Below are 23,769 nucleotides of genomic sequence, written 5' to 3' on the forward strand. Positions count from 1 at the left end.
CCTTCTAGCTGTTCCTCCAACATGCCAGGCCCGGCCCTGCCCCAAGGTCTTTGCACGGGCTATGCCCTCTTCCTGGAAAGCCCCTCCCCCAGATGCCTGCTTAGCTTCCTCATTCGCTTCCTTAGAACTGCTCAAATCCCACCTTTCCCATAGGACTATGTGAACCACCCCTTGTCCCAGCCCCCTACCCTGTTCTACTTCCCTGCCATAGCACTTTTTACCTTGTATCAAGATATTTACTGATTTCCTGTTGTCTGTCTGTCTGCATCTATAATGCTACAGCCACCAGGGTGGGGATCTTTGCTTTGTTCAGGAGCCCACCCTCCTGTTGGCAGTGGAGGAGAGGCACTGAGAGACCCTTGAGGTGAGGGGTCTCAAGCCCATATGTCTGCAGGGCCAGGTGGCTGAGGTAGGGAGAGAGGTGGGTTGGGAGAGGGGGGAGGTGACCTGCGCAGACTACTGCCTGCTCACAGGAGGATCCTTGGTAATTGCCAGCTGGTGCACAGGCTGAGAATTGTAGTTGTATGTGACATCTCCCTACATTTTAAAAATGGGCAACAGGGCTTCCCTGGTGGCGCAGTGGTTGAGTCCGCCTGCCGATGCAGGGGACATGGGTTCGTGCCCTGGTCCGGGAAGATCCCACATGCCGCGGAGTGGCTGGGCCCGTGAGCCATAGCCGCTGAGTCTGCGCGTCCGGAGCCTGTGTTCCGCAACGGGAGGGGCCACAACAGTGAGAGGCCCGCGTACCGCAAAAAAAAAAAAAAAAAAAATGGACAACACAAATTTACATCATTTGAAAAACTAGTACTGAAACAAAACTGGTACTCAGATACACATACACACATGTTCACAACAGCACAATTCACAATAGACAAAAGGCGGAAACAATCTGAATGTCCATCTGATGAATGGATAAAATACGACTTAGGGCGGGGCCTTGGTATAGAGTAGGTGCTCAATATTTGATGGACAAATGAGTGAATTGGAACAGGTCTCCTCTGGTAGACCTGGGGATTAGACTGCTGACAAGAGTCCAGGTGGGAGAAATGAAGCACTTATTGCCAGTCAACCAGGGCGGAGTTGAGTTTCAGAGCCTGAACTGGGTAACTCAGGTGAGGGTTCCCAGGTGCAGGTGAGGATGCGCCCGCAGGACTCGAGTCGACCAGCAGAGGGCGCTTTAGGGAGACAAGCTAATAGAACGCAAATTGAATGCAAATGAGCCACAGCCGGGCTGTGTGGGGCGTTTTTTTTTTTTTTTTTTATCAGGCGCGCCTTGGACAGCCCAGGTGCCGCAGGGGCCTGGGGCTGAAGATGGTGCTTCTGCCGCCACAGAGGCCCGGGCGGCGGCGGCGGCAAGACACACGGAGGCCGCAGGCAGGGCAGCCCGCGCCCCCCATCACCCCCCCCGCAGCCGCCTGTCCCAGGCCAGGGGTCCGCGACCCACCTCGGTCCCGCGGGAGCAGGCGTTTCTGATCAGGCGCACTTCGGGCAGCCGCTCCCGGGGTCCCTTGCGGCGGCGTCCCGGGGGCCTCCGGGGACCTCGGAGCAAGATGGCGGCGGCGGTGGGGTCCATGAGCCGCGGGCGGCGGCGACCGCGGCGCCAGTGAGGGGGCCCGGGGGCCCGGGCGGCTCCGGGCCGGGGCCCCGCCGCGGGACGGACCATGCTACGCTCCACCGGCTTCTTCCGGGCCATCGACTGCCCCTATTGGGCCGGGGCGCCTGGGGGACCCTGCCGGCGGCCCTACTGCCACTTCCGGCACCGCGGGGCCCGGGGCCCGGGCGCACCTGGCGAAGGCGGAGCGGCGCCCCCCGCAGCAGGTAATGTCTACACGCCCGCCCCGGACTCCGTTCCCTGGCGCGGGCCTGGACCCCAGCGCCCAGGTTTCCATGGTTTCCTGTTCCCCGCTCAGCCCTCTCTCTGCATGGTCGTGGGCTTCGTCCCCCCAAGCCAGGACCACCCACCCCGGGGCCCAGTGCCAGTCGCGGGACCTCTGTGAACCACAGTTTCCATGAGTGTAAAACGTAAACAGTGGGAGGACTTGCTCTCCTAGAGGTGTCGCGAGGGTGGAGCGCGCGGGGGTCGGGAAATGAGCGCGGCCGACACTGGTCTGCAGGCCCGGGACTCCTGCCCGGGGAACCGTTCCCGCCGCCTCCCCGGCCCGGGGTGTTGGTTGCAGCTGTTGTTTATTTCCGCGCTTCCTCCCCCGCCGCACCTCTGCTCGTGGCCGCTCCTGTTTACTACAGCGGAGTCGAGAGAGTCTTGTTTAGCGGCCGCCGACTGTGTGTCGAGCCTTGTGTGTCATGCCAGGGTTAGGGAGTGAGTCAGACCCGGTTGACTGTGTGTTGTGTGTGTTTTGGGGTCGGGGACAGGCTTCCGAGAGAACGCTCAGAGACTGCGCATCCCGTCAGCGTGGTGACTATCAATGTCATGGCAGAGTTCGGTGCGAGCTGTCAGGGGGCAGGCAGTGCTTCTCGTAGGAAGTGTGGGCCTTGAGCCGAGACGTGAAGAACGGGGGCAAAAAGAGGGATATCACAAGGAAAGGCCCGCCGGGAGAATCGAGTGTGGTGTCATTCTTTCCGAGGGGAATTCAGGCTCCCGCTGTGGCCCCTGTCCTCCGGGACTGGCTCCCCAGATTTCCCCCATAAGGCACTGGTCCTCATCTCAGAGCCTTCTTACCTGAAGAGAGGAGCGTCATTGCTAGGATGAAACCATAGGGCTGTTTTCCCAGTTTGCCAGAAAAAAAAAAAAGTAGAATTTTTTCAAGTTTCCACTGTGAATTTGCTCAGACCACTGGCCCCTGTAGCCCAGTGTTTGTAGCCGGGCAGATGTGAGCGTTCAAGGTCGGGCTCCACACCTGCGTTGGGCTCCGGCCTGCCTCTCAGGAACCTTCCCTCGAGGAGGGAGGACAGCCGTGCACACAGGTGCCTGAGCTTCAGGTCTGGGAGAGGGGAAGGGGGTGAGTGGGATGCCTCTCGGTGGTCACCCTGTCACAGGGCAGTTTCTCACTCCATCTGTTGAGTTATTGGCGCGGTGTGTGGCGTTCTGTAAAGAGCTCCTGGTGTTTGGGTTCCTCACCGTCGGGACAGACCGGGCGGGCCGGCTCCCTCAGACCCCGGGACTGACTCTTCTGCAGGCCCACAGGTGGCCTTCCAGCCATCTGCGCTCTGGGGTGCTGACTTCTCTTCCCGTGCATTCCTCTCGTGCCAAGTCAGTCTCTTGATTGCTTCCTACACCACAAATGGTCAGTTTCCCAAAGAATCGTTTTTTGAGAATCCATTCGGTGATGTAGCCCTGTCTGCTTCACTTTCCCGCAGGAAAAAGTGCAGCTGCCTACCCTTGACCCCAGTGTGTCTGCATTTTCCTTTTGCAGGTGAGAATAAGCAGCCCTCTTCCCATCACAGAGGGCGGGGCCTGGGGGTGGGGTCTCTGGTTACCTTTTGGTCGAGGGCTGCCTTGCTCTGCAGAGAGGCAGGGGCAGATCCCAGCTTGGCCTCTTTCTCGCTGCGGGGCCTCTCTGACACTCTCTTTCCTCCTCTGTGGCGTGCTCGTGGGCCAGGGGGAGTGTGTGCCTAGACCTCCCCCACCCCTTCAGCTCCCCTTGCTCCAGATTTTGACAAACCCACTTCCCATCGGGCTTGGAGAGACTGCAAAAATCCAGGCTTTGGCTGGATCCACTTTTGACCAGATAGGCACGGCCCAAGCACAAGTGCTTTGGTAAGGATGCTGAGGTGCTGGGTGATGGCCACCTGCAGGCAGGATGTGGGGGTCCCTGTGTAGCCCAGCACCTCTGGCCTTGGGTCGATGGCCTCCTGAGGGCTGGGCGGGCATCCCGTTCTTCCCGGCCCTCAAATCTGCCCTCCTGTGCTCCAGGGTCCCCACCTTGGCACTCAGCTGGGGGATGCCCAGTTACCGCCACGCACCCTCAGGCGTGCTCTTTAACCAGTGGTAGGGACGATTGTCCCCATTTTACGGACAAGGAGACAGACCCAGAGAGGGGAAGCCACGCACCTGTGTACACATGGCTGGTAAGTGGGGGACACGGGGTTGATCTGGACTGTCAGGCCCTTGCCCCTCACCACCGACAGCCAATTCCTGCTGCCTGGCACATGTGGGGCCTGGGCACCTGGGTGCCTATTACATGTGGGCTCAGTGCTGTGCCCTGAGGCTGGGAGGTAACAGTGAGATGTGGGAAAGACGATATAGCAGGGCCTGAGCACTGAAACCTTCCAAGGATGGGCCGGAAGGAGGCTGGAAGGCGGGGGTGGCCCCAGCTGGGTGGCAGTGGCAGCTCCCTGGGCAACCCCCTCCCCCGGGTCTCAGATTTGGGCCTCGGCAGCGGCCCCTTGTGGTCTGGAATCCTGAGAGCAAGCCCTGCTTCTCCAGGGAAGGTGGCAGCCAGGAGTCAGGCAGGGAAGGGAGGGTGCAGCCAGAGAAACGAGTGCTTCCAGCAGAGGGTGGGTTTTGTTTGATTTTCTCCGCGAGCTGACTTGGAACAGGAGGGGGTAGTAGCCCCTGCAGTATCACTGCCCCGGGCCACTGGCCACACTGCCCCTTAGCTGCCTTCCCCGTGGGCTGGGTGCCAGCAGCTTTCCCACTGCCCTGATGACAGTGCTTTCCCTGGTTTGACAACTTTCTCTTCCAGAGTGAACTGCTGTGTGCACTTCCCTCCCTCCCCTTCCTGGGAGAGAACTGATACTGAGAAAACCTCTGCAGAGAGCAGAATCGCCTTTGTGTCTGGAGGCCCAGCCAGGGTACTTGAGGACCTGGGAGGGATTTTCCTAGCTGGTTGTCAGGTGTGGTCTTTGGTCAGGCCAGCCAGGGCCTCTCGAGAACTTTGTCGGGGGGTCGGGGGGAGCTATGAAGAACAGCAGAAACTGGGGACATAGGGGGTTATCCTCTGGGCCTGTCCTGGGCACTTTGGGGTGTGGAGCCGCCTCCCTGGCCACAGCCCCTCGATGCCAGCAGCCCCCCAATCACGACATGCACAGATGTCAGATGTCCCCAGACGTGGCCCAGTGTCCCCTGGGGGGGCGGGATCACCCTGGGTGAGACCCCCTGGTCGTAGGCTGCTTCTTGCTGAGGCCACTTTTTTTTTTTTTTTAAGTCTCCTCCCTGCCCCTCCCAGGGAGCTGTGTGCCCAGGTGCAGCTCCAGCCCCAGGGAGCCCGGGCCACCAGGCTCAGAGGACAGAAGCTTGTGGCCTCCCAGAGGAGGGGCCTTCACTGCCATCCCTTGGGTGGTTCTCTTGTTCTATTGTTCTTGACTTTTTTGTAAAGAGGGAGTGGAGGAGAGGTGCTGTTGGATTTGCAGAGCAGAGTTCGTCTCTTACACCAGGATGGGAAGAGTCTAGGTTGTGTTGGTGGTTCAGCCCCACCCAGATGCAGCCCTTGTCTTCGGGGGCAGTGTCCCAGCCAGCGGCAGCTTGGACACGTTGTCTCTCCATTTAGAGCACTTTTTTTTCCTGGACTCGGAGAAACGTTCGTTTTAAAACCACTGGAGAATACCGCAAAGTCAAAGGAAAGATGTTTCGTATGTTGTCGCAAGTCCTGCATCTGCCGGCTTGTTGTGCGTCCTCCCAGCCTCAGAAACAAAAGGCTCTGTGTCTCTTTCCTGTACTTGGGACCCTGCCTCACTGGTGAAGTTGCATTCTTTTGCAGAGGCTCCAGAGACTCCAGTGAAGTGAGAGGCCGTCCCCAGGCCTGCGGCCCCTCTTCAAGCACTTGGGGAACTTTAAAAACCTGCCTTCTTGCCCAGATCCAGGCTTGGGACATTTGAATAAGGGTACATCTGCCCTTAAAGCTGTTCTTGGTATTTTAGGATTCTTTGCTTCGTGTCAGTAAAGCAGTGTCTCACCGTGGACAATCCTGATCCCCTGGGGGACACAGGGTGATACAGGGACATCTGCGGTTGTCATGACTTGGGGGCGCTCCTGGCAACGAGGGGCGAGGGCCAGGGATGCTGCTCAGTGCCCTCCGGTGCCCAGGATGGCCCCCTTCCCCTACACACACAGACTTTTCCAGCCCCAAACGTCAGTGGTGCCAGGTGACATGGAGGAGCCTGATCAGTATCCCAGCACCTGGCCCCTTTCGTATTTGAGAATAGGACGGGAGAGCTGGCCACGCCTGCAGGGAGCCAAGAACCCCGAGAATCGTCACCGCCCCAGCTCCTCCGGCTCTGGAGGTGAGGCAGGGCGGCCCAGGCGCCCAGGTTGGGGTGGACAGGGACAGCACCCAGCTGGGAGAGCTCAGAGGACTACGTGGATGCCCGAGTGTACCCCCCACCCCCAGAGCATCCTCCAGAGAACAGGTGCAGGCGTCACGGCTGGCTTTCAGCCCTGCAGGTGGAGTAGGGCCTCAGATGAAGGCCTCTTGGCTCTACCTTCCATTGTGCGAAGAGCCTGGCGTCAGTTACCTCTTCTGCAAAACGAGGTCACGACGCAGACCCTCTACACACAGTGCGCCTCTCTCCTCTCAGCTGTGCTGCGCAACGCTCCTGCTTTGCCGTCCTCCTCCACTCCCATTCTGCCCTCAGAATCCCCCACACAGCATCATTTCCAGTGACGAGCGAGTGCTGGGTGCGTAGGAATTTGGTTTATTATTATTTAAGCTGTCCAAGTGGGGAAGGTAGACTTCTGCTGGTCTGACCTGACTCAAAGCAAAACCTGGAACGCTAAAGAGGAAAAGCGCGGAAGGAGGGTCACAGGAGCTGGGAGGTGGTCAGGACAGATCCGGCTGGAGCCCCACAGGGTTGTCTCCTGGTCCCCTGTCCTCCTTGGTGGTGGCAGGTCCTCAGGCTCCTGTGGTAGCCAGTCTGCCCTTTGAAGAAGCAGGCACATGTGAGTTTTAGGGCGCTGGGTCCGTGGCTTCCTTTGAGCACTGAGGCTTTCTGTAAAGGGCCATTTGGAGCACCCTGCCCCTGAGGGCTGCACGGGTGGCAGGCAGTGTTGAAAGCCCAGGAACGTTGCTGGGGGAACTGCTCTCCTGCCTGCTGTAGTTGCTGGGGGGAGCAGGACGTGTGGCTGACGGACCTGGGTGCGCTCGGGGCTGGGACTTGGCCATCTCACAAGCTGTGGCCTCAGCCTGGGCATGCACGTGGGCACGGCACAGCCTCTGTGTCGTCCATAAAATCAGGAGCTGGCTCTGGGTCCCTCCAAGGGCTCTTCTGGGTCTGTCTAAATTCAGTACTTATCTGGGGACCAGGCTGTGGGGACTCTGCAAGGGAAGGAGGGGTGTCCAGCAGCACAGATAACGGACCAGAGTCCAGGAGAGCGAGCCGTTGGCACCTGAGGTTGCAGGGAGTCGGGCGAGTGTCCCCAAGCAAGCAGTTACCGAGCTGGGCTTTGAAGGATGAATAGAAGTTTGCCTAGTGGCTGGGAGTGGAATGTCCTCCGTTCTTTGGCTGCCGTTGAGGCCTCTGCCACTTGGGTAGCTTCCTGGGTCGGGGTGTCTCGTTGCCCTTCTTTGACTCATCCCTGTGTCGTGCTTACCTCTTGTGTGGCAGGACGGTGTTTGTCTTCTCCTGGCCCCCCTGCCCACCCCCTTGTGTTGTGACCGTCCCCTGGGTGGAGGAGTCCCCGCTGATGTCTAATCAGGGCACAAGTGGGCAGGGGTGGGGGGGTGGGACCACTGTGTGCTTATCGTCTTTGGAGGTGCAGGGGGGAGGAGGGGTAGGGTGATGGGGAGTCTTTCGGGACCAGAAAGGATCGCACGACGCTGGGTCTTCTGGTCTGTGGGCAGGGAGCCAGGATTTGGAGTTAGGCAGATCCCTCACCCGCTGCCCTAGACCCAGCCTCCTCTTTGCTCTGTGAGGGGGGCTGATGCGGGGGGCTGATGCGGGCAGGGCGAACGTCGGGATTAAAGGGGAAGGCCTCGGAGCCGGCTGGGTGGGGGTCACGTGCCTCCCAATGGGGTCTTCACACTCGCGTGTCTGCTCATTTTCTCTTGTCGTTAATTTTACTTGCAGCTAGAGCTTGTGGGCCGGGCGTCTGCGCAGTTATGGAAGGGTGCGGAGTGTTTTCTGGAATGGAGGGGCGTGGTGGGAGCAGAGAGGAGCAGGGGGAAGGCTTGGAGGGGTTGGAGGTGGCCACCACCCCGTGTTGTCCTTCGACCCCCCGTGGGCTCCGCATGATCCATTCCCTGAGCGCTGTGGCCCCGAGTGTTTGCTTTTCCCGGCGTGGAGGTGGGGCAGCTGGCCTGGGCCCCGCCGTGCCGGATGCCTGTTCAGAGCTGATGATCAGAGCCGGTCGGGACTGGGTCACTGGGAGAGTGCCCAGCAGCACCAGAGCCAGGAGGGGGAGCTGGTGCACACAGAACTGGGCACAGGGACGGCTGAAGAAGGCTCGGCCCCATGAGCTGGCCGGGAGCCTTCCCAAGGGGCGTCCTTCAAGCGGTGGCCCACCTGGGCAGGCCCTTGGCCTTGTGGGTGTCCTTGGAGCGACAGTAGCTGACCCCTTCCTTGCCCTGGGCCGGGGGCAGGAACTTCTCCTGAGAGTGTAACCCCAGCAGCCAGGCCTTCAAGGTGCTTTTCCAGTCATCCTGAGGTTCACCCCCTTTCCGAAAAACAGCCCAATTAAACTTGTTTACCAAAGGCATGCTTCCCTGGTGCCAGCCCCAAAGGAACTCCCATTGGCTCCCAGCCAGGTTAACTCCCCAGTAACGGGGAGGTGCTTCTGAGGTGCTCCCATGGCCATTACGGCCATTCCTGACCTCTCGAGGGTCACCTGTCGAGTCACTTGTAAAACATTTTCTCAGGGAGCTTCTCCGGTTCCTACCGGTCCCTGAGGCGGGGTAGGGCGGGGGCGCTAGGTAGCATCACAGATATCTTCTCCATTTGCCCGCCTCCCCCCACGAGCCTCCAGTAGCCTTGGCAGGGGCTTGGAGTTGCTGCTCCAGGGGCCAAGCTCTGGGCCCCATGCACTAGCTTCTGAGCCACAGGGGGCTGCAGCCGAGCCCCTGGCAGCTGTGTCCTTGACGCGTCTAGACCTGTTTGGAGCTCCTCGGGCTGGTGATTTGGCCTTATGGTACCTTGGGGACACTGAGGCCCTGGAGGGGAGGGTGTTGGCCTAGACCGGCTCACGCCCACCTCGAGCTGTTTCTTTTGCTTTTTGGTGTAGCCTGATGGGGTGTGAGGAGGCAGCCTCTCCTGGGACTGAAAACACCCCACGCTGACAGAGCTCCTGGACGCTCAGATCTAAGGGGCTGGGGGCTGGGTCCCAGGGCACCTCCTTCCTCTCCTTGCTTCCAAAGCACAGACTTGTTTGTGGGGGGATCTCTTTCAAAATGCGAAGTGCAGGGGTTTGAACTCTGCCCTTACTTGGGAAGGGCTAGAGGCACTCCTGGGTGATTTGCATGTTGTCTGTGGCCCGTTGTGACCTGTTCCAGAGCAGGTCACGGGTGGGGAAGGACCCCCATCCATTTGATCCCCACCCTGCCCTGCCCACCTCTCTTGGGGGAGGGCATTCCCACCAGCTGGGCCCTTGCTCCCGTCCCCCACCTAGGGGATCTGGCTGGGCTGGGAGCCATCTTGGCCTCAGGAGGGAGGTTGGGAGTGAGGTGGGTTGGGCTGGAGGCCCCCTGAGACCGGCAAGACCCGACCCACCCCTCACTTGACATGCCCTGTAAGTGCCCCCTGGCTTGTGTCCTGGGCCCTCCACTCCAAGGGGACGGCGTGTGGGGGCGCTGGCTCTTCTGTTCATCCGGGCGTGTGGTGGGCTAGGGGTGGGTCTGCTTTAGTGCCTTCTGACCCGTTGAGAGTTAGGGTGGGCTGGGAAGAGGGCCGTGGATCTCGCTGTTGGGGTTTCTAGCCTTCCCTCTCTATGGTGCCTTCATCTTGAACCTTGTTGGGGGCAGAGGGCCCAGTGGCTGTGTGTCCTGACCTGTCCCCCACTCCGCCCTTCACCCTGGTGTCCTCAGCTGGGAGGTGGGGGCATGAAGTGACTGCTCCCCAGCACCCCAGTCCCGCTGCCCCCTGCAGCCCCTGCAGCTTGGCTTTACCTCCCCATCTATAACCCGCAGCCTGGGCGTGTCATCGGTGTTCTGAAGCACAGGTGTACGCGCGTCCTTTCTCTTTTCTAAGTGTTGTTTGAGAAATAGGTTCCAAGGTACAAGCCAGGCAACAGGCCTGCAATGGGCCTTGCCTCACCTTGGGCCCCCAGGCGGCCCAGGCCCAGCCACTGGCCCCGGCAGTGCCGGGTTCTCTGGTGCTTTGTCAGTCAGTGATGTGTGCATTTCCCGGGGCTTCAGCAAGACCCCACTCACCGGTGCCTTAAAACAACACAGGGTTTTTTTTTCTGGTGGTTCTGGGGCTCAGAGGTCCAAAGTGGGTCTCCCTGGGCTACAGTCCAGGTGTGGGCACGGCTGATCCCATCTGGAGGTTCTGGGAGAATCGGCTGTTACTCTGTTAACCAGAAGGCACCAAATCGATCCACTTTTTTGTCAGAGGTTTTACATTATGTTTGGCAGACGCTCTAACAATGAACTGTCTTTACGTTCTGGAATATTTGAACGCGTTATTCCTTTCTTTGAACGTTGGGCTTTATTTGCTTACATCTTACCGAGAATTTCCGCACCTCTGTCCTAAGTGAGTCTCCCGTGAGCTTCATGTCAACGTGGGTGGTATTGGGGTTGGACTGGTCTCGTGGAATACACCCTGGAGGCAGGTAGCCCGCCAGCCGCTCCACCACCCCTGTTCAGACTGATACAAACCTAAGTGTGTCCTGTGCCCGCCTTGCCGTCCACCCCACTTCGTGCTTCCCCAACATTGCCCATTGCCGGAACGTCTTTCACGCCATGGCGCTGTTCCCTGGACGTTGTCGTGCCTCGCTTACCCCGTGAGATGTGCTGTGCTGTCCTTTGTCCACCCCACCCACTGCCCCTTCCCAGTGGACGCTTCGGGGCTTTCTGTGTCCTCACTGGTACACATGCAGCCGGTGGAGTTATCTGGGCGAGAGCGCGTGTGGGGGACAGAACCCTAAAGGCGCTGTCGCCAGGCAGGGCCGTGTACATCTGCCTGTCCACCCGCTGCTGTGGGCAGGCTGTGTCGGCCCCGCCTCCCACCCCCTCTCGCACCCCTGTTGCCCCCAGGTGCGCCCTGCGCTTTCTGCCCTAGCTGGGTGTCCAGCCTCCCCGACTGCAGGGAGCAGGGTGGTGTGGCTTCAGTGTGGGCTGGGCCCTGGGGGGAAGCCACCCTCTCGCCCAGCTCCCCAGGCCTCACCATCCCCTGTCCCAGGCGGTGAAGTCCCCGGGCTCTTGTGGCCTCCTCTGGGGCCTGGGCTATGTGCTTTCACCCCACCTGGCAGCCTCTTCGGGGCAGGACCTGCAGGGAGGGGCCCTCTGGAAACCCTGACTTGCTGCTGGAGCCTTGGTGGGGGTCGGCCGGAGGCCTGGCCCCCGGTAGGTTCTGGAGGCTGGTACTCTGCTCTTCCTTGCTGGCCCCTGGGGTCGAGGCCCGGGATGAGGCAGTGACCGGTCACCGGCTCATCTGGCCTGCTGCTGTAGCCGCCTGCTCACTGCTGTTTTCTCCCTCTCTGTTTCAGGGCTTGGTTATGACCCGTACAACCCCGAGCTGCCCAAGCCCCCCACCCAGAGGGAGAATGGCGCCCTGGGCAGAGGTGCCGAGCCCCGCTCAGACATCCTAGAGCTGGAGCTGGTCAACCAGGCCATCGAGGCCGTGCGCTCTGAGGTGGAGCTGGAGCAGAGGCGCTACCGGGAGCTCCTGGAGACGGCCCGAGAGCACGGCTCGGCCGAGGCCCCTGCCCTGGCGCCCCACGGCCCCACTGCCGGCCTGGATGGGGACACCTTCCCTCTATCCTTCGAATACAACCCCAGTGGCCGTGGCCTGTTAAGCCCCGATGCCAGCTACCAGCCCACGCCTCTGGCCAGCCCCACCGAGCCTGGCACCAAGTACTCGCTGGCCTCTCTGGACCGGGGTCAGGGCCATGGTGGAGGGGCTGGTGGCACCCTGGAGTATGTCCCCAAGGCCGTGGGCCAGCCCCGGCGGTATGGCCGCCCCGTCTCCAGCGGCAAGTACGTGGTGGACAACTCCAAGCCATCTACAGACCTGGAATACGACCCCCTGTCCAACTTCTCCGCCCGCCTGCTCAGCAGGGCCAGCACCAAGGACGACAGGGCCCCCAAGCGGCCCCGGGGCTCCCGCGGCAGTGAGCCCTACACACCTGCACCCAAGAAGCCCTGTGACCCCTTCAGCGGCTGCGACGCCAGGTTCTCAGACTCGGACGATGACACCGCTGCCACTCCGGGCGACAGGCCCGCCACCGCCAGCCCCCCGAGAGCCCGAGCGGGCCCTGAGAGCAAGGCCCCGGGGAAGCCGGGCTCTAGGGAGGGCCCAGAGCCTGAGGAGGGCAGCCTTCGGGAGACCAAGGAGATGGCTGTGCAGTACGACGTGGGGGACCTCGGTCAGCCTACCAAGGGCCCAGACGGGCTGCCTCCTGCCAAGCCCAGCTCCCCGGGCAGGGCCTCGCAGGAGCGCAGCAGCCCCAAGGAGGGGAGACCCAAGAAGAAGAAAAGCGGGGGGCTGCCGGCCGCCGGCCGCAAGGATGGTGTCGGGAAGACAGGCAGGGGTCAGGATGGAGAGCATGGGAGGCCAGCCGAGAAGCCCTGTGTGGACAGGAGGGGCCCGCGGGCCGGCAGCCCCCGGCACAGGGCGGAGCGGCCCCAAGGGACCAAGAAGAAGCCATCTTTAGCCACTCCGGTGGCCAGCTCAGGGAAAGGCCGGCCCGAGGGGCCGGGACCGCGGCCCAGCCCTGCACAAGGGGCTGCCCACCAGCTGCCAGACAGAACAGGCAGGAAGACCCCGTCAGGGAAGCTGGCACAGCGGAAGGCCCGCTCGCTGGATGAGGGTGCCCCCCGGGGTGCCCCCAAGCTGCCGAGGCGGGCCCTGAGCCACGCCGAGCTCTTCGGGGATGAGAGTGAGGACGAGGACCCGGGGCCCGAGGCGCCCGCCCCACGGCCACCCGCCCTCCCCAGCCTCAGCTCCAGCTCCGATTCGGACTCGGACTCCAGCCTGGGCCTCTGCGGCGCGCGGGGGCCGCCCAAACGCCTCAAGGCCTCCCCGCCCTTCTCGGCCAGCAGGTCCTCCCCTCCCCCCCCCTCCTCCTCCTCCTCCTCGGGGGCAGGCTCCGACGTGGACTACTCGGCCCTGGAGAAGGAGGTTGACTTTGACTCCGACCCCATGGAGGAGTGCCTGCGCATTTTCAACGAGTCCACCGCTGTCAAGACGGAGGACAAGGGCCGCCTGGCCCGGCAGGTGAGGGCGGGCTGGGCTCGGGCAGCCGGGCCCTTCCCGGCTTCCCCCGTGACTGGAGTCCCAGCGCCCGGTGGAGACGGCTCGCTCAGCGTCGGCCTCTCAACTCGTTCAGAATTCAGGACCCCTCGCTGGCTGCCTGCTGCCCCCCTGCACCCCGTCCAGAAAGAGGACGCTGGCTTATGGCCCACCCGGCGGGGTTCCCACAGCAGCCTCCTGAGAGCATCCCGGCTAAGGGGTATCAGGCACCACCATCCCGCCTTCCCCGGCCCTCTCCCCTGAAGCGTTGCTTCTCCCCTGCCTCTCTTGCCTCTCCCCTCTTCTCTCCTTCCCCGGCTTCCCCACCCCCCACCCCGTCCCCGACCCCCCAAACTCAGCCAGCCTCCACCTTTCTGGTCTCCTCCTGCAGTGTCCCCACCTCGCCACCAGAGGGAGCTTGCTCTAAACAAAGCAGTCTGAGCCAGTCCCTGCAGAGAACCTGCCGCTTCTGAGGGATCCCAGGGTGGGACCCTGGCCCCGCCCCTTGCTCCCTCCCTTAGTGCCCCACCCTGTTCTCGGCCCTTTGCTTTTCTGATTTCTTCCCCTTCATTCCCGCGATTCTGATCTCGTCCCTGTGCTGGCTGGGTGGGAGGGGAGCAAGAGGCAGGCGTGAGCGTGGGCTGGGCCAAGTGTGCAGAACTCACCATCCGCAGGGCCTGGGAGGGGGGCCCGGGGCTCAGGCAGCACTGGGGGCCTTGGCTCCGGGGCGCTAAGTCTGTTTGCTCACCTGGGAGGCAGGGCAGGGCCTGCGCACCTCCCGGGGTGGAGGTGAGAACCCCAGATCGCATCTCTAGACGCGGCAGCCCTCCCTCAGCACGGTACTGTCTTCCACCCGCTCCTCGGGCCTGGGAGTCAGATCCTCCGCGTGCTGCAGGCCAGGGTGAGAGGAGCCGCAGCATCGGTGTTGGGGGGGGGGGCCTCGCTGAGGGCCGGATGTGTGTCTCAGCCCCCCAAGGAGGAGAAGACCGAGGAACAGGGGCACTCGGGGCTGACCACTCTGTTTCCTGGGCAGAAGAGGAGGATCTCTCACCTCTCCAAGCAAGGCAAGGAGGTAAGGGAGGGCCTGCTTCTGGGTCCTGGGTAGAGGCTGGTGGGGGGGAGATGGGCCTCGCTCTCCCTTGCCCATGGGCGCCTTTGGCAGCCGTGGATCCAGCACTGCCCGTGTCCTGCAGAAAAATTCCTGGGACCCATGTCCAGTCATCAAGTTGCGCTTAGTGCGCAGAGTGGGGCACAGAGCAGGGACAGCGAGATGAGGGGCAGCCCTCCAGCAGGGTCACACTGCCCCATCCCAGTCCCAGTTCAGAGGTATGCTGTGTGATCTTGGGCAAGTGGTGTGACCTCTCTGAGCCTAGATTTCCTCCCCTGTGGTCCAGAGACAGGATCAGTTGTCATTCACTATGGGGCTGCTCAGTGAGTTAGCACAGGGAAGGCTGGAGCAGAAGACAGGGCTCTTGGCTGAAGAACTGCAGGTGATCCAATCACCAGACCCCTGCCCCACCCGGATGGGGATTTTGGAAGTACAGTTCAGAGAAGATTGGATCAAGCAGGATCTAATCTAGGTGCTGGGGGTTCCCACCCACTCTGTGTCTATATAAGGGCTGAGAGCACAGTCTGGGCACTTAGAAGTCAGGACAGCAGGGCTGGGAAGGGACCTGGGATAGTGAAGCATCATGGTGAGTCTAAGAGCCGAAGCACCAAGCTGGTTCCCTCCCAGGTATCTGCAAACTTGGGGGGAAGCTAGTCGGTTCCTTCCAGGGTATCAGCAAACTCAGAAGACCAGCTGGTTCCCTCTGGGACCCCTGCACACTCCGGAGGAGGAGAGCTGGCTCCCTCCGGGGCCCCTGCACGCTCAGGAGGAAGCTTCTGAGGTGGCCTGCTCCATCCCAGCCCTGGAGCACCTGCCGCCTGCCCCACAGTACTACCCCTCTCCTGACGCCCCGGGAGGCCTGCTCTGGGTACCTCTGATGTGCAGTCTGGACTTGAAATTTGTCACCCAGGCGGAGCCCACGAGCAGAGGCCCAGCGCCTCCTACCCGTCCCCCGACGGCCCAGGAGGTGTGCTACCGCCGGGCCCAGCAGGCACAGAGGGAGTCAGCCAGCCGGCTCCAGGCTGCCCAGCTGCTGGCCGAGAAGCAGTCCTCCGTGCACATCTCAGCCCCTGGAGAGAAGAGGAGGATTGCCCACGTCCCCAACCCCCTCCTGGCTGCAGGTGGGTCCCAGGGTTCTGGTCTCGGGAGTGCTTCTTGTCCCACAGGAGGACCCCAAGGCTGGGCTCCTTTTATGCCAGTAGTGGTGGCCTTGAGCAGGGCCTGGCTGCGTCTTGGTGATTATCTGTCAGACGGGGATAAAAGTCTCCCAGCTGCTAGTGGGAGGCTGAGGCAGGCCTGGTGTGGTGCCTGGCGGCTCTGGGCCTCTGTGGGCTTTGGTATTAGCAGTGGGGCGGGCCGTAGGGAGTCTGAGGGGTATCTTCCTCCCTTCCCTGTCTGTCCACCAGCGCCAGAGGTCTGCCTGTGACTCCGCTCTGCCCCTGCTGCCTGCTCTGTGGGGGGCTCCCACCCAGGTGTGGCTTGCACCTGGTAAGGTGTTAATGGGGGGGTGGCCCTGGAGGCCTTCACCCTTGAGTCAAGCCAGCTGATCTGGGGTGGGAGTTGGGGGCTGGTTTTCCTCCCCCTCCCACCCTGAGGGCCACTTTCCCCCCACTTGGGCTTGTCTGAAAGCTGGGTTGCCCTTCAGCAGTCCAGTGCATCGGGTGCTCAGTGGTGTGTCTGGGGCTGAGGACGTGGGACAGGAGCCGGGGCTCTGCAGCCACCTGGAGGCTCGTTCAGATGCAGTCGTTTGCCCCCTTGGGCCGGGGGGACCCCTACTGTCTGACCAGCTGCCTGCGATGTCTTTCCTGCTGGTTCCAAGACCCCTTTGAGGAGCCAGCCCCGAGGAGACGGCTCCACACACTGGTCCTGCGGATACAGGCTTCCGCAGGCCTCCCTGGTTTCCCTGGGTGCTAGAGCCTCCTTTAGGAGAAGCTGGCCAGATCCCCATCCTTCCCCCTGCCCCAGGATGCTGGAGGGAGCGCTTGCAGCCAGGGGGCTTGTCAGCCAGGGTCTCTGTCTCCGGCATGGGCTTTAGCAGTTGTTTGGCCCTGGGGGTGTGAACAGAGATCGCCCTGAGCTACGGACCTGAGATGCACACTCTCAAAAGCCTGCACCTGCTCTCAGGTTGTCTGGTCATCACCGATGGCTTGGGACAGTCCTGCCACCGTTGTCACTGCACGCGCTCGGGTGGGGTGGCAGCTCTCCCGAGCCCCACCTGTCATCCGATGCCTCGTGCTCCAGATGACCGTAAAAGCGTTCCTTCTTCCATCACTGAAAAGTGTGCATTCTTAGAGTCGTGGCCTCCTTTGTGGCCTGAGAGGCTGGGCCTGGTGTGGGCCCCGCCGCTCTGCGTCTGTGCCTCGGTCTCCTCGCTGCTCCTGTCCTTCCTCGGGGCTGAGCCCTCCCGCCACCACCCACCCCACCCCCACCCCGGGCCCTTGGAAACAGCCCTACTGGTGGTCACAGGAGACTGCCTGGTTTGTGACCTCATCAAAGGGAGAGACAGAACACAGAGGCCTCACACTTGAGCGCCTCGGGGTTGGGGCCGCAGCATGTGGCAGAGGCTCCCCACACCCCCCGCCAATTGTGGGGCCACCCCAGTGGTGACCTTGCCCGAGCCGGCCTCCGAAGCCCCATTTTCGTCCTGTCCCCTCTCGATGGACTTGCCCGAAAGCCGAAAGAGCCTAATGGCGTTCCACAGCCCGCAGGCCAGACCCCGGCCCTTCCGCCTGTGCCCCGAGATGCACATCGTGCTGACGCTGAAAGGCCGCAGCTGCCTGGTGCTCTGCAGCTCAGTGATGGGCGTGCTCTCCTCCCGTACTCATGGCCCCTGTCCCCCTCCAGCCCCCACAGGTGCCAAGAGGACCCTCTCGGCCAGCAGCAGCCAGCCCCCCAACGGCCCCGAGCCGGGCAGCCAGCCTCTGAAGATGCGCACGTTGTCGGGCATGGCGTCCAAGACTACCGCCACCGTGGCCCCCAAGCGTGTGGCGCACAGTCCATCCTTACAGGTGAGCCCTCTGCTCAGCTTGCCTCTTCCTGCTCCCCCGTTGTTTCCATTTAACCCGTAGCCTTACTGCTTTGAGCAGTTTCAGTTTGCAGACCCTGAGTGGGGTGCAGGCGGGAGCGTGCCACACTCTGCTGGTCTCTGTTCCCCTAGAGTTTAAAGAAGCCCGTTATCCCAAAAGAGTTCGGGGGCAAAGTCCCCACTGTCATCCGCCAGCGCTATCTCAACCTGTTCATTGAAGAGTGCCTCAAGTTTTGCTCTTCTAACCAGGAAGCCGTAGAGAAGGTGCGTGGGGCGGGGCTGGCAGGAGGCGGGGCTGGGCGGGGCTGAGCCGAGTGTCCTCCTTCAGGCGCTCAACGAGGAGAAGGTGGCCTATGACCGGAGCCCCAGCAAGAACATCTACCTGAACGTGGCCGTGAACACCCTCAAGAAGCTGCGCGGCCTGGGCCCTGGCACCGGGCCTGGTCTCAACAGTAAGTCGCCTCCGGAGGACCGGGGCCCAGCTCTCCCCGCCCCCATGCCCGGGCCACCGGCAGGTTGTCAGACAAAGGCTCTGCGCGCCGGCCACCCGGTTGCCAGGCTCCTGTCAGGATGGCGCTGGCCCCGTGCCCTCAGGACAGCCTCCTTTCGCTGTTAACCGCCCTCCTCAGCGAACCGAGGGGCCGCCACTAATGGGGGCCTCTTCAAAGCGCAAGGCAGGGGGGCATTTCCTGACCCCTCTCGAGGGATGCATTAGCGCCTGTCCGCTCCGCCTGCTCTCCCGCTCGGCCCGCTTCCCCGGCAGGCAGCTGCGCACAGCGCCCGAGGTGGCCATCAGAGCCTGTGTAGAGTCCTTTCCCTTCTCCTCCAAGGGGGTGAAGACCCCCGGGGCGTCCAGGGGAGGTGGAGGGGCTGCCGGGCAGCCTGCTGCTCCCCAAAGAGGTCAGGCCATCCCCTTCTGGAGGAGGGTGGAGGAGCACTTGTGAGGGCTGAGGGCTGAACCTCCTTTACCCTCCCCTCACCTTCCAGAACCCAGCGGCCGGAGGGTGGTGTCCCATGAAGTGGTGCTGGGGGGCAAGTTGGCTGCCAAGACCAGCTTTTCGCTCAGCCGTCCCAGCAGCCCCCGTGTGGAGGATCTGAAAGGTGAGCCTGGCTCCTCCGGGTGCGGCCCCTGGAGGCTCTCCCACCTTCCCCAGCTCCTGGGTCCAGCCCCAGCCCTGCTGGGGGCTGACCCCCTCTCCCCTGTCCCCAGGGGCCGCCCTGTACAGCCGCCTCAAGGAGTACCTGCTCACCGAGGCCCAGCTCAAGGAGAACGGCTACCCCTTCCCGCACCCCGAGAAGCCAGGGGGTGCCGTCATCTTCACGGCCGAGGAGAAGAAGCCCAAGGACTGTGAGTACCTCCTGTGCCACCGCCCTGGGGGCAGAGGGGGCAGGGAGGGGGACATCTGGGGACAGGGAACGGCCCGGCCCAGGCTGGCCTGACGCCTCGCCCTTCCTCCTGCCCCGTCCCCCACCGCAGCCGCTTGCAGGGTCTGCTGCCGCTGCGGCGCCGAGTACCTCGTGTCCTCCTCCGGCCGCTGCGTGCGCGACGAGGAGTGTTACTACCACTGGGGGCGGCTCCGCCGGAACCGAGGTGAGACCCCCGCCGGGCCGCTGGGCTGGGCTGGGCTGGCGCCAGCTCTGACCATTTGTAACTTTTTCCATTGGTTGTTCTTCATGGGAAAAGTAATACAAAGGTCTTCCTGTGACAGTGTCCCCGAGCAGATAAAAGGAAGGCCTCCCACCCCATGGGGCCCCCACGCACCCTTTCCACGCCTGTCCCTGTGGAACTACGTGGGCGGTTCTGCCCCAGCGGGAACAAAGCGTTCATCCTGTCCTGCGGCTGCTTGTTTCATTTTGTCGCCGATGTGGCCAAATTTCCTCTCCTGGGAACACACGGGGTGAAGCTGCCGGCTGGCCGCCCGCAGACCCGTCTCTGGGTGGGCAGGCCTCCCTGGGGGCTGCGCCAGGCATGTCCTCACTACCAAATGCGAAGGGCTCCCGCTAAGCCTGGGCGGGGGGGGGCGGGTCTGCGAGCTGTCCCGGCCCCTCACTGCCTGGTTGGGAATGGCGCCCCTCCAGGGAAGGGCACTGGGAAGCCCCTGCCCCGTGCAGGCAAACTAGCCGACGTTTGTAGTTCCCTGCGGGAGGCTTGGGCCCAGGGCCTCAAGGAGGTCTGATGACCGTGTCTCCCTTGCAGTGGCCGGGGGCTGGGAGACTCAGTACACGTGCTGCTCGGCCGCCATCGGCTCCGCCGGCTGTCAGGTCGCCAAGGTAGGTGTCCTGGGCCCTTCCTCGTCCTGGGAAGCCCCTCCCCCATTCTGGCCAGAGCCCTGACCTCAGAGCTGCCCTTTTCCCATCCTTGATCTACCTGCCTGGTCTGGGGGCTTTGGGAAGAGGAGGACAGTCTGTGAAAGCCACCAGCACAGCACAGCCCCCTGAGCCCGGCCTTGTCTTTCCGAGCCTGCCGCCCTGACCTTCCTTCCTTCCCACCCTCAGCAACACGTGCAGGACGGCCGGAAGGAAAACCTCGAAGGGTTTGTGAAGACCTTTGAGAAAGAACTTTCAGGAGATGCACACCCAGGAGTCTACGCCCTCGACTGTGAAATGGTGAGGCAGCCCGGCTGCCCAGCAGGGCTGCCCCAGTACCTCTACCCAGAGCCTCGGGCCAGCGCAGGTGCCATGATAAGAGGGTGAACAGCAGCCAGGCCTACGTGCCCGCTGAGCACACATCACAGCCTTGCCTGCGTCCGAGGGCCTGGCACACACGGGCCACCTTGGCACTCGGAGGGTGCGTGGGCCTCGTGAGCACAGCTCTGGCTTCGGGAGGGTGCCCGGGCTCATGCCCCCTTCAACCCGCAGAGAGGCCCCGGAAGGCCTCTGGCCCGGTTTCCGTATCTGAGAGTGGGAGCTGTGCCTCCGCCCGCAGGGTTCAGGGACAGGGGTGGCCTAGGAGGGAGGGCTGGTGTGCGGGGCCGGGGTGGGCCTTGGTGCTGCGTCTAAGGCCCATCCTGTGGCCCCGCAGTCTTACACCACGTATGGCCTGGAGCTGACGCGCGTCACGGTGGTGGACACGGAGCTCCGGGTTGTGTACGACACCTTCGTCAGGCCGGACAACGAGATCGTCGACTATAACACTAGGTGTGCCCCTCCCACCCTGACCCTGGACCCCTTGACCAAGGAGCTGGGAGCCCTGGCAGGACCATTTCCCACCACAGCCCAGCCTTCCTGCCTGCAGCCCAGCCCCCGGGTTGGGGTCCCCGTGCCCTCCCCAGCTTCCTAAGGCCTCCATCCTCCCGCCCCAGGTTTTCAGGGGTGACCGAGGCCGACCTCACGGACACGAGCATCTCGCTGCGGGACGTCCAGGCCGTCTTGCTGAGCATGTTCAGTTCAGACACCATCCTCGTCGGCCACAGCCTGGAGAGCGACCTGCTGGCCTTGAAGGTACCCGCCCGCCTCGGCTTCAGCTCCGGCTCCCTGAGGGTCCTCAGAGGGGGGGCGGGGGCGTCTGGGGCCTGCTGCCCTCAGCCCAGGGCGGGAGCTGTGGGGTCAGGGACCAGGCACTCGGCGTCCCCCTCCCCCCTTTGCCACCCCAGCCCTCCTGGGGTCCCTGACCGCCCACCCGCCCGCCTGCCCGCCCGCAGGTCATCCATAGCACCGTGGTGGACACGTCCGTGTTATTCCCGCATCGCCTGGGCCTCCCCTACAAGCGCTCCCTGCGGAATCTCATGGCCGACTACCTCAGACAGATCATCCAGGACAATGGTGAGTGCCGGGCCGTGGGGCCGCGGGGGCTGCGGGGGCCGCGGACTCCCTGCCCTGACGCATCTGTCTGCCCCGCAGTGGACGGGCACAGCTCCAGTGAGGACGCCAGCGCCTGCATGCACCTGGTGATCTGGAAGATCCGCGAAGACGCCAAGACCAAGCGGTGACCGCCGCCTGCCCGCCCGCCCGCCCCCCTCTCCTGCCGCCCCAGCCCATTCTCGACCCCAGGCCTCTTCCAAAACAGTGCAATAAATCTCGAGATCTAACCCTGTCCATGTCGCCAAGACACAGAAAACCGAGAGAACGGGATGAGCCGGAGGCCACGAGAGCCTAACGCCGAGACTGACCCCGGAGCCCCGAGCCCCCGCCGCACCCCTTTGCCCGTCCCTGCCTCTCTGCCCCAGACCTCTGTCCTCTGGAGACTGCTGCTGACTCGACGGGCGAGGCCGGGGCCCTCCCGCCTGGCACTCCCAGTGGGCCCTGCTCGTGCCCCAGGCAGTGAGACCACCTGCCCCTGCTCCTTCTCGTGGGCGGGGGGCGGCCGGGCAGGCTTGTCGAGGGTTTGTTTATGACAGGAGTTGTCTTTTTATTTTGTATTGTTATTTTTATTATTTGTAATTTAAACCTGATGACTTGCACAGTTGTCTTCCCCCATCCGGAGGAGCAAGACCCTGGTGCTGCCTTCCCTCCCGGGGGACGGGGGTAGGGCTGGGAGTGGAGCACCAGCACCCCAGCAGCCGCCAGGACCTGGGAGTTCTGGGAACCAAGCCAGTCCCTCCATCAGCCCCCAGGGCCTTGCCTTCTGGACGCCCCAGGGCCCGTCGGCCTCTGGACGCTGTCTTCCCGCCAGAGCCCCGCCTTCCTCCGGGGGCTGTCTGTAAAGGCCCACAGCGCCCCAGTTCCTGCATCCCCTCTCCCCCACCCCCAGGCAGGGGCAGAATAAACGTTTGTATGGATTTTAGAGCTCATGGCGTCTGGAGGTGTTCTTGGTGCCAGATGTGGCTCTACACACACAGTGGAGGTCACTGTCACCCGTAACGGGGGGAATCAGGAATGGGATCCTGCTGTCCTTCACAAAAACCAGCCCAGTGCCCGGGTTGCCCCCAGGACCAGTGTCCAGAGCAGACCAGGGCCCCATGCTTCCGGCCCCTCAGGGTGCCGTGACAGTGGGGCCAGCGGCCAGGCCCTGGGACTGGAGTTGCCTTGCCCACTCATGAGGTGGGGCCTGCGTACAGGGCTGGGAGTAGGGAGACCCCGACCACTGCTGCTTGTTCCCTGTCTGAGCAGCTAACTTGGGAAGGGAAAGGCAGCCACTGGGTAAAGCAAAAAGTGAAGCCCAAAGAGCCTCGTGGGTCGGGGAGATGCTGGGGGGCCCCAGGTCCCAGTGCAGGAGCACAAAGGTGCTGGAAGGAGGGCTGCCTGGAGGAGGCCCCCTTGCTACTCCATTTCCGCATAAGTTCCTCTGGCTTCTGCTAAAGGCCAAGAGGGCAGGCTCCCATATGAGGACACAGCAGCCAGGGCTGCAGAGTTCCCAGGGGGTGTCGACTGAAAAATACAAGACCTGAAAGCTGTGAGTTATGTTTTATTCCAGGAACTTACTGAGGACTGTAGTCCAAGACATTGCCTCTCATAAAGCTCTGAGGAACTGTTCCTCGGAGTTTTTGCTGAAAAAAAAAACATAAGAGTCAAACATCGAAAGGTTCCTGCTAATCACAAAAAGCTGACATCTCTAGTTAATGATTGCAGTGCTTTTTCTGTGTGTGGGAAGATGCTAGATGCTGTCTGGGCTCACTGAAATCATTCCTTTGATATGCACTTCAGCTATCCAGGGCCAGTATCTGGTTTTTCTCCATCCTGAATCCCCTCACGGCGCACCACTGTGGGGAAGGGGGGTGGCGCTGCAGTGGCAGAAGGCTTGATGGTGAGCAACATTCTCTGTCCACAGGGGCCCTGAGGGGAGGGTTCTTGGTGAAGTCAGGCCCCTGCCACCATCGTGTCCCTCCGGGGCTGTTCTTGTGACCTGTTGACTTTCCCCCACCCTCTGTGAACAAGGAGTGTTCTTCTAAAGAAAGGATGCAGGCAGCATCCCAGGAGCCCCGTTTCTGTGTGGTCTGTCCCCCTCCCCAGAGCATGAGTGCCCCAGGGAGGCCTTGGGCAGTTGGGAGAGGAGCTCCCGGGTGTGGGGGTGGTTGGGGGTGGGGTGCAAGCTTTCAGCTTGCCGAAACTGCTGCCTCTTGGAGGCCAAAGAGCCTTTGCAAACTCGCTGCTTGGGAAACTCCTCTCCCTTCTGTCACCGTCCCAGGGGGGGAGAACCGATCCCGACGCCCTCCTCACAGGTGCATACCGGGTGAGGTGTCTCCTAAAGGCTGTTAGAGCAGTTTGTCCAAGCCCCTCCCCGCAGTGTCTTTCTCAGTAACCGCTGGGTAGGGCTGGACGAACGTTTCCCCGGTGAATGAAGGAAAGGAGAGGTTTACTTGGCATCCCCCAGAGGCCGCTGGGTGTGCAGGTCTTCCCAAGAAATGGGAGTGGGAGGCTGCTGCTCTGATGGGGGCGGTCAGCTCCTGGGTGCTGTCACCATCCCCATCATTCATTCCTT

General features: G+C 62.5%; 1 protein-coding gene across 2 annotated transcripts; it reads left to right on the forward strand.

Moving 5' to 3' along the window:
- The first annotated feature begins 1,568 nt into the window (after positions 1-1,568).
- REXO1 (RNA exonuclease 1 homolog) lies at positions 1,569-22,136 on the forward strand. Of its 2 annotated transcripts, none has more exons than XM_082623020.1 (16): positions 1,569-1,818; positions 11,534-13,263; positions 14,246-14,350; positions 15,297-15,507; positions 17,231-17,394; positions 17,544-17,675; positions 17,740-17,863; positions 18,399-18,512; positions 18,622-18,759; positions 18,889-19,002; positions 19,609-19,682; positions 19,908-20,018; positions 20,434-20,549; positions 20,714-20,852; positions 21,053-21,173; positions 21,252-22,136. In XM_082623020.1, the coding sequence occupies exons 1-16, from the start codon at positions 1,662-1,664 to the stop codon at positions 21,338-21,340; spliced, it is 3,639 nt and encodes a 1,212-aa protein (XP_082479146.1). In that variant the 5' UTR covers positions 1,569-1,661; the 3' UTR covers positions 21,341-22,136. The 2 variants fall into 2 exon arrangements, with proteins under 2 accessions (XP_082479146.1, XP_082479145.1); XM_082623019.1 differs by lacking the exon at positions 1,569-1,818 and adding an exon at positions 5,625-6,180.
- The last annotated feature ends 1,633 nt before the right edge of the window (positions 22,137-23,769 follow it).

Source organism: Mesoplodon mirus (assembly GCF_964341445.2).
Source record: "Mesoplodon mirus genome assembly, chromosome: 5".
Taxonomy (NCBI): Eukaryota; Metazoa; Chordata; class Mammalia; order Artiodactyla; family Ziphiidae; genus Mesoplodon; species Mesoplodon mirus.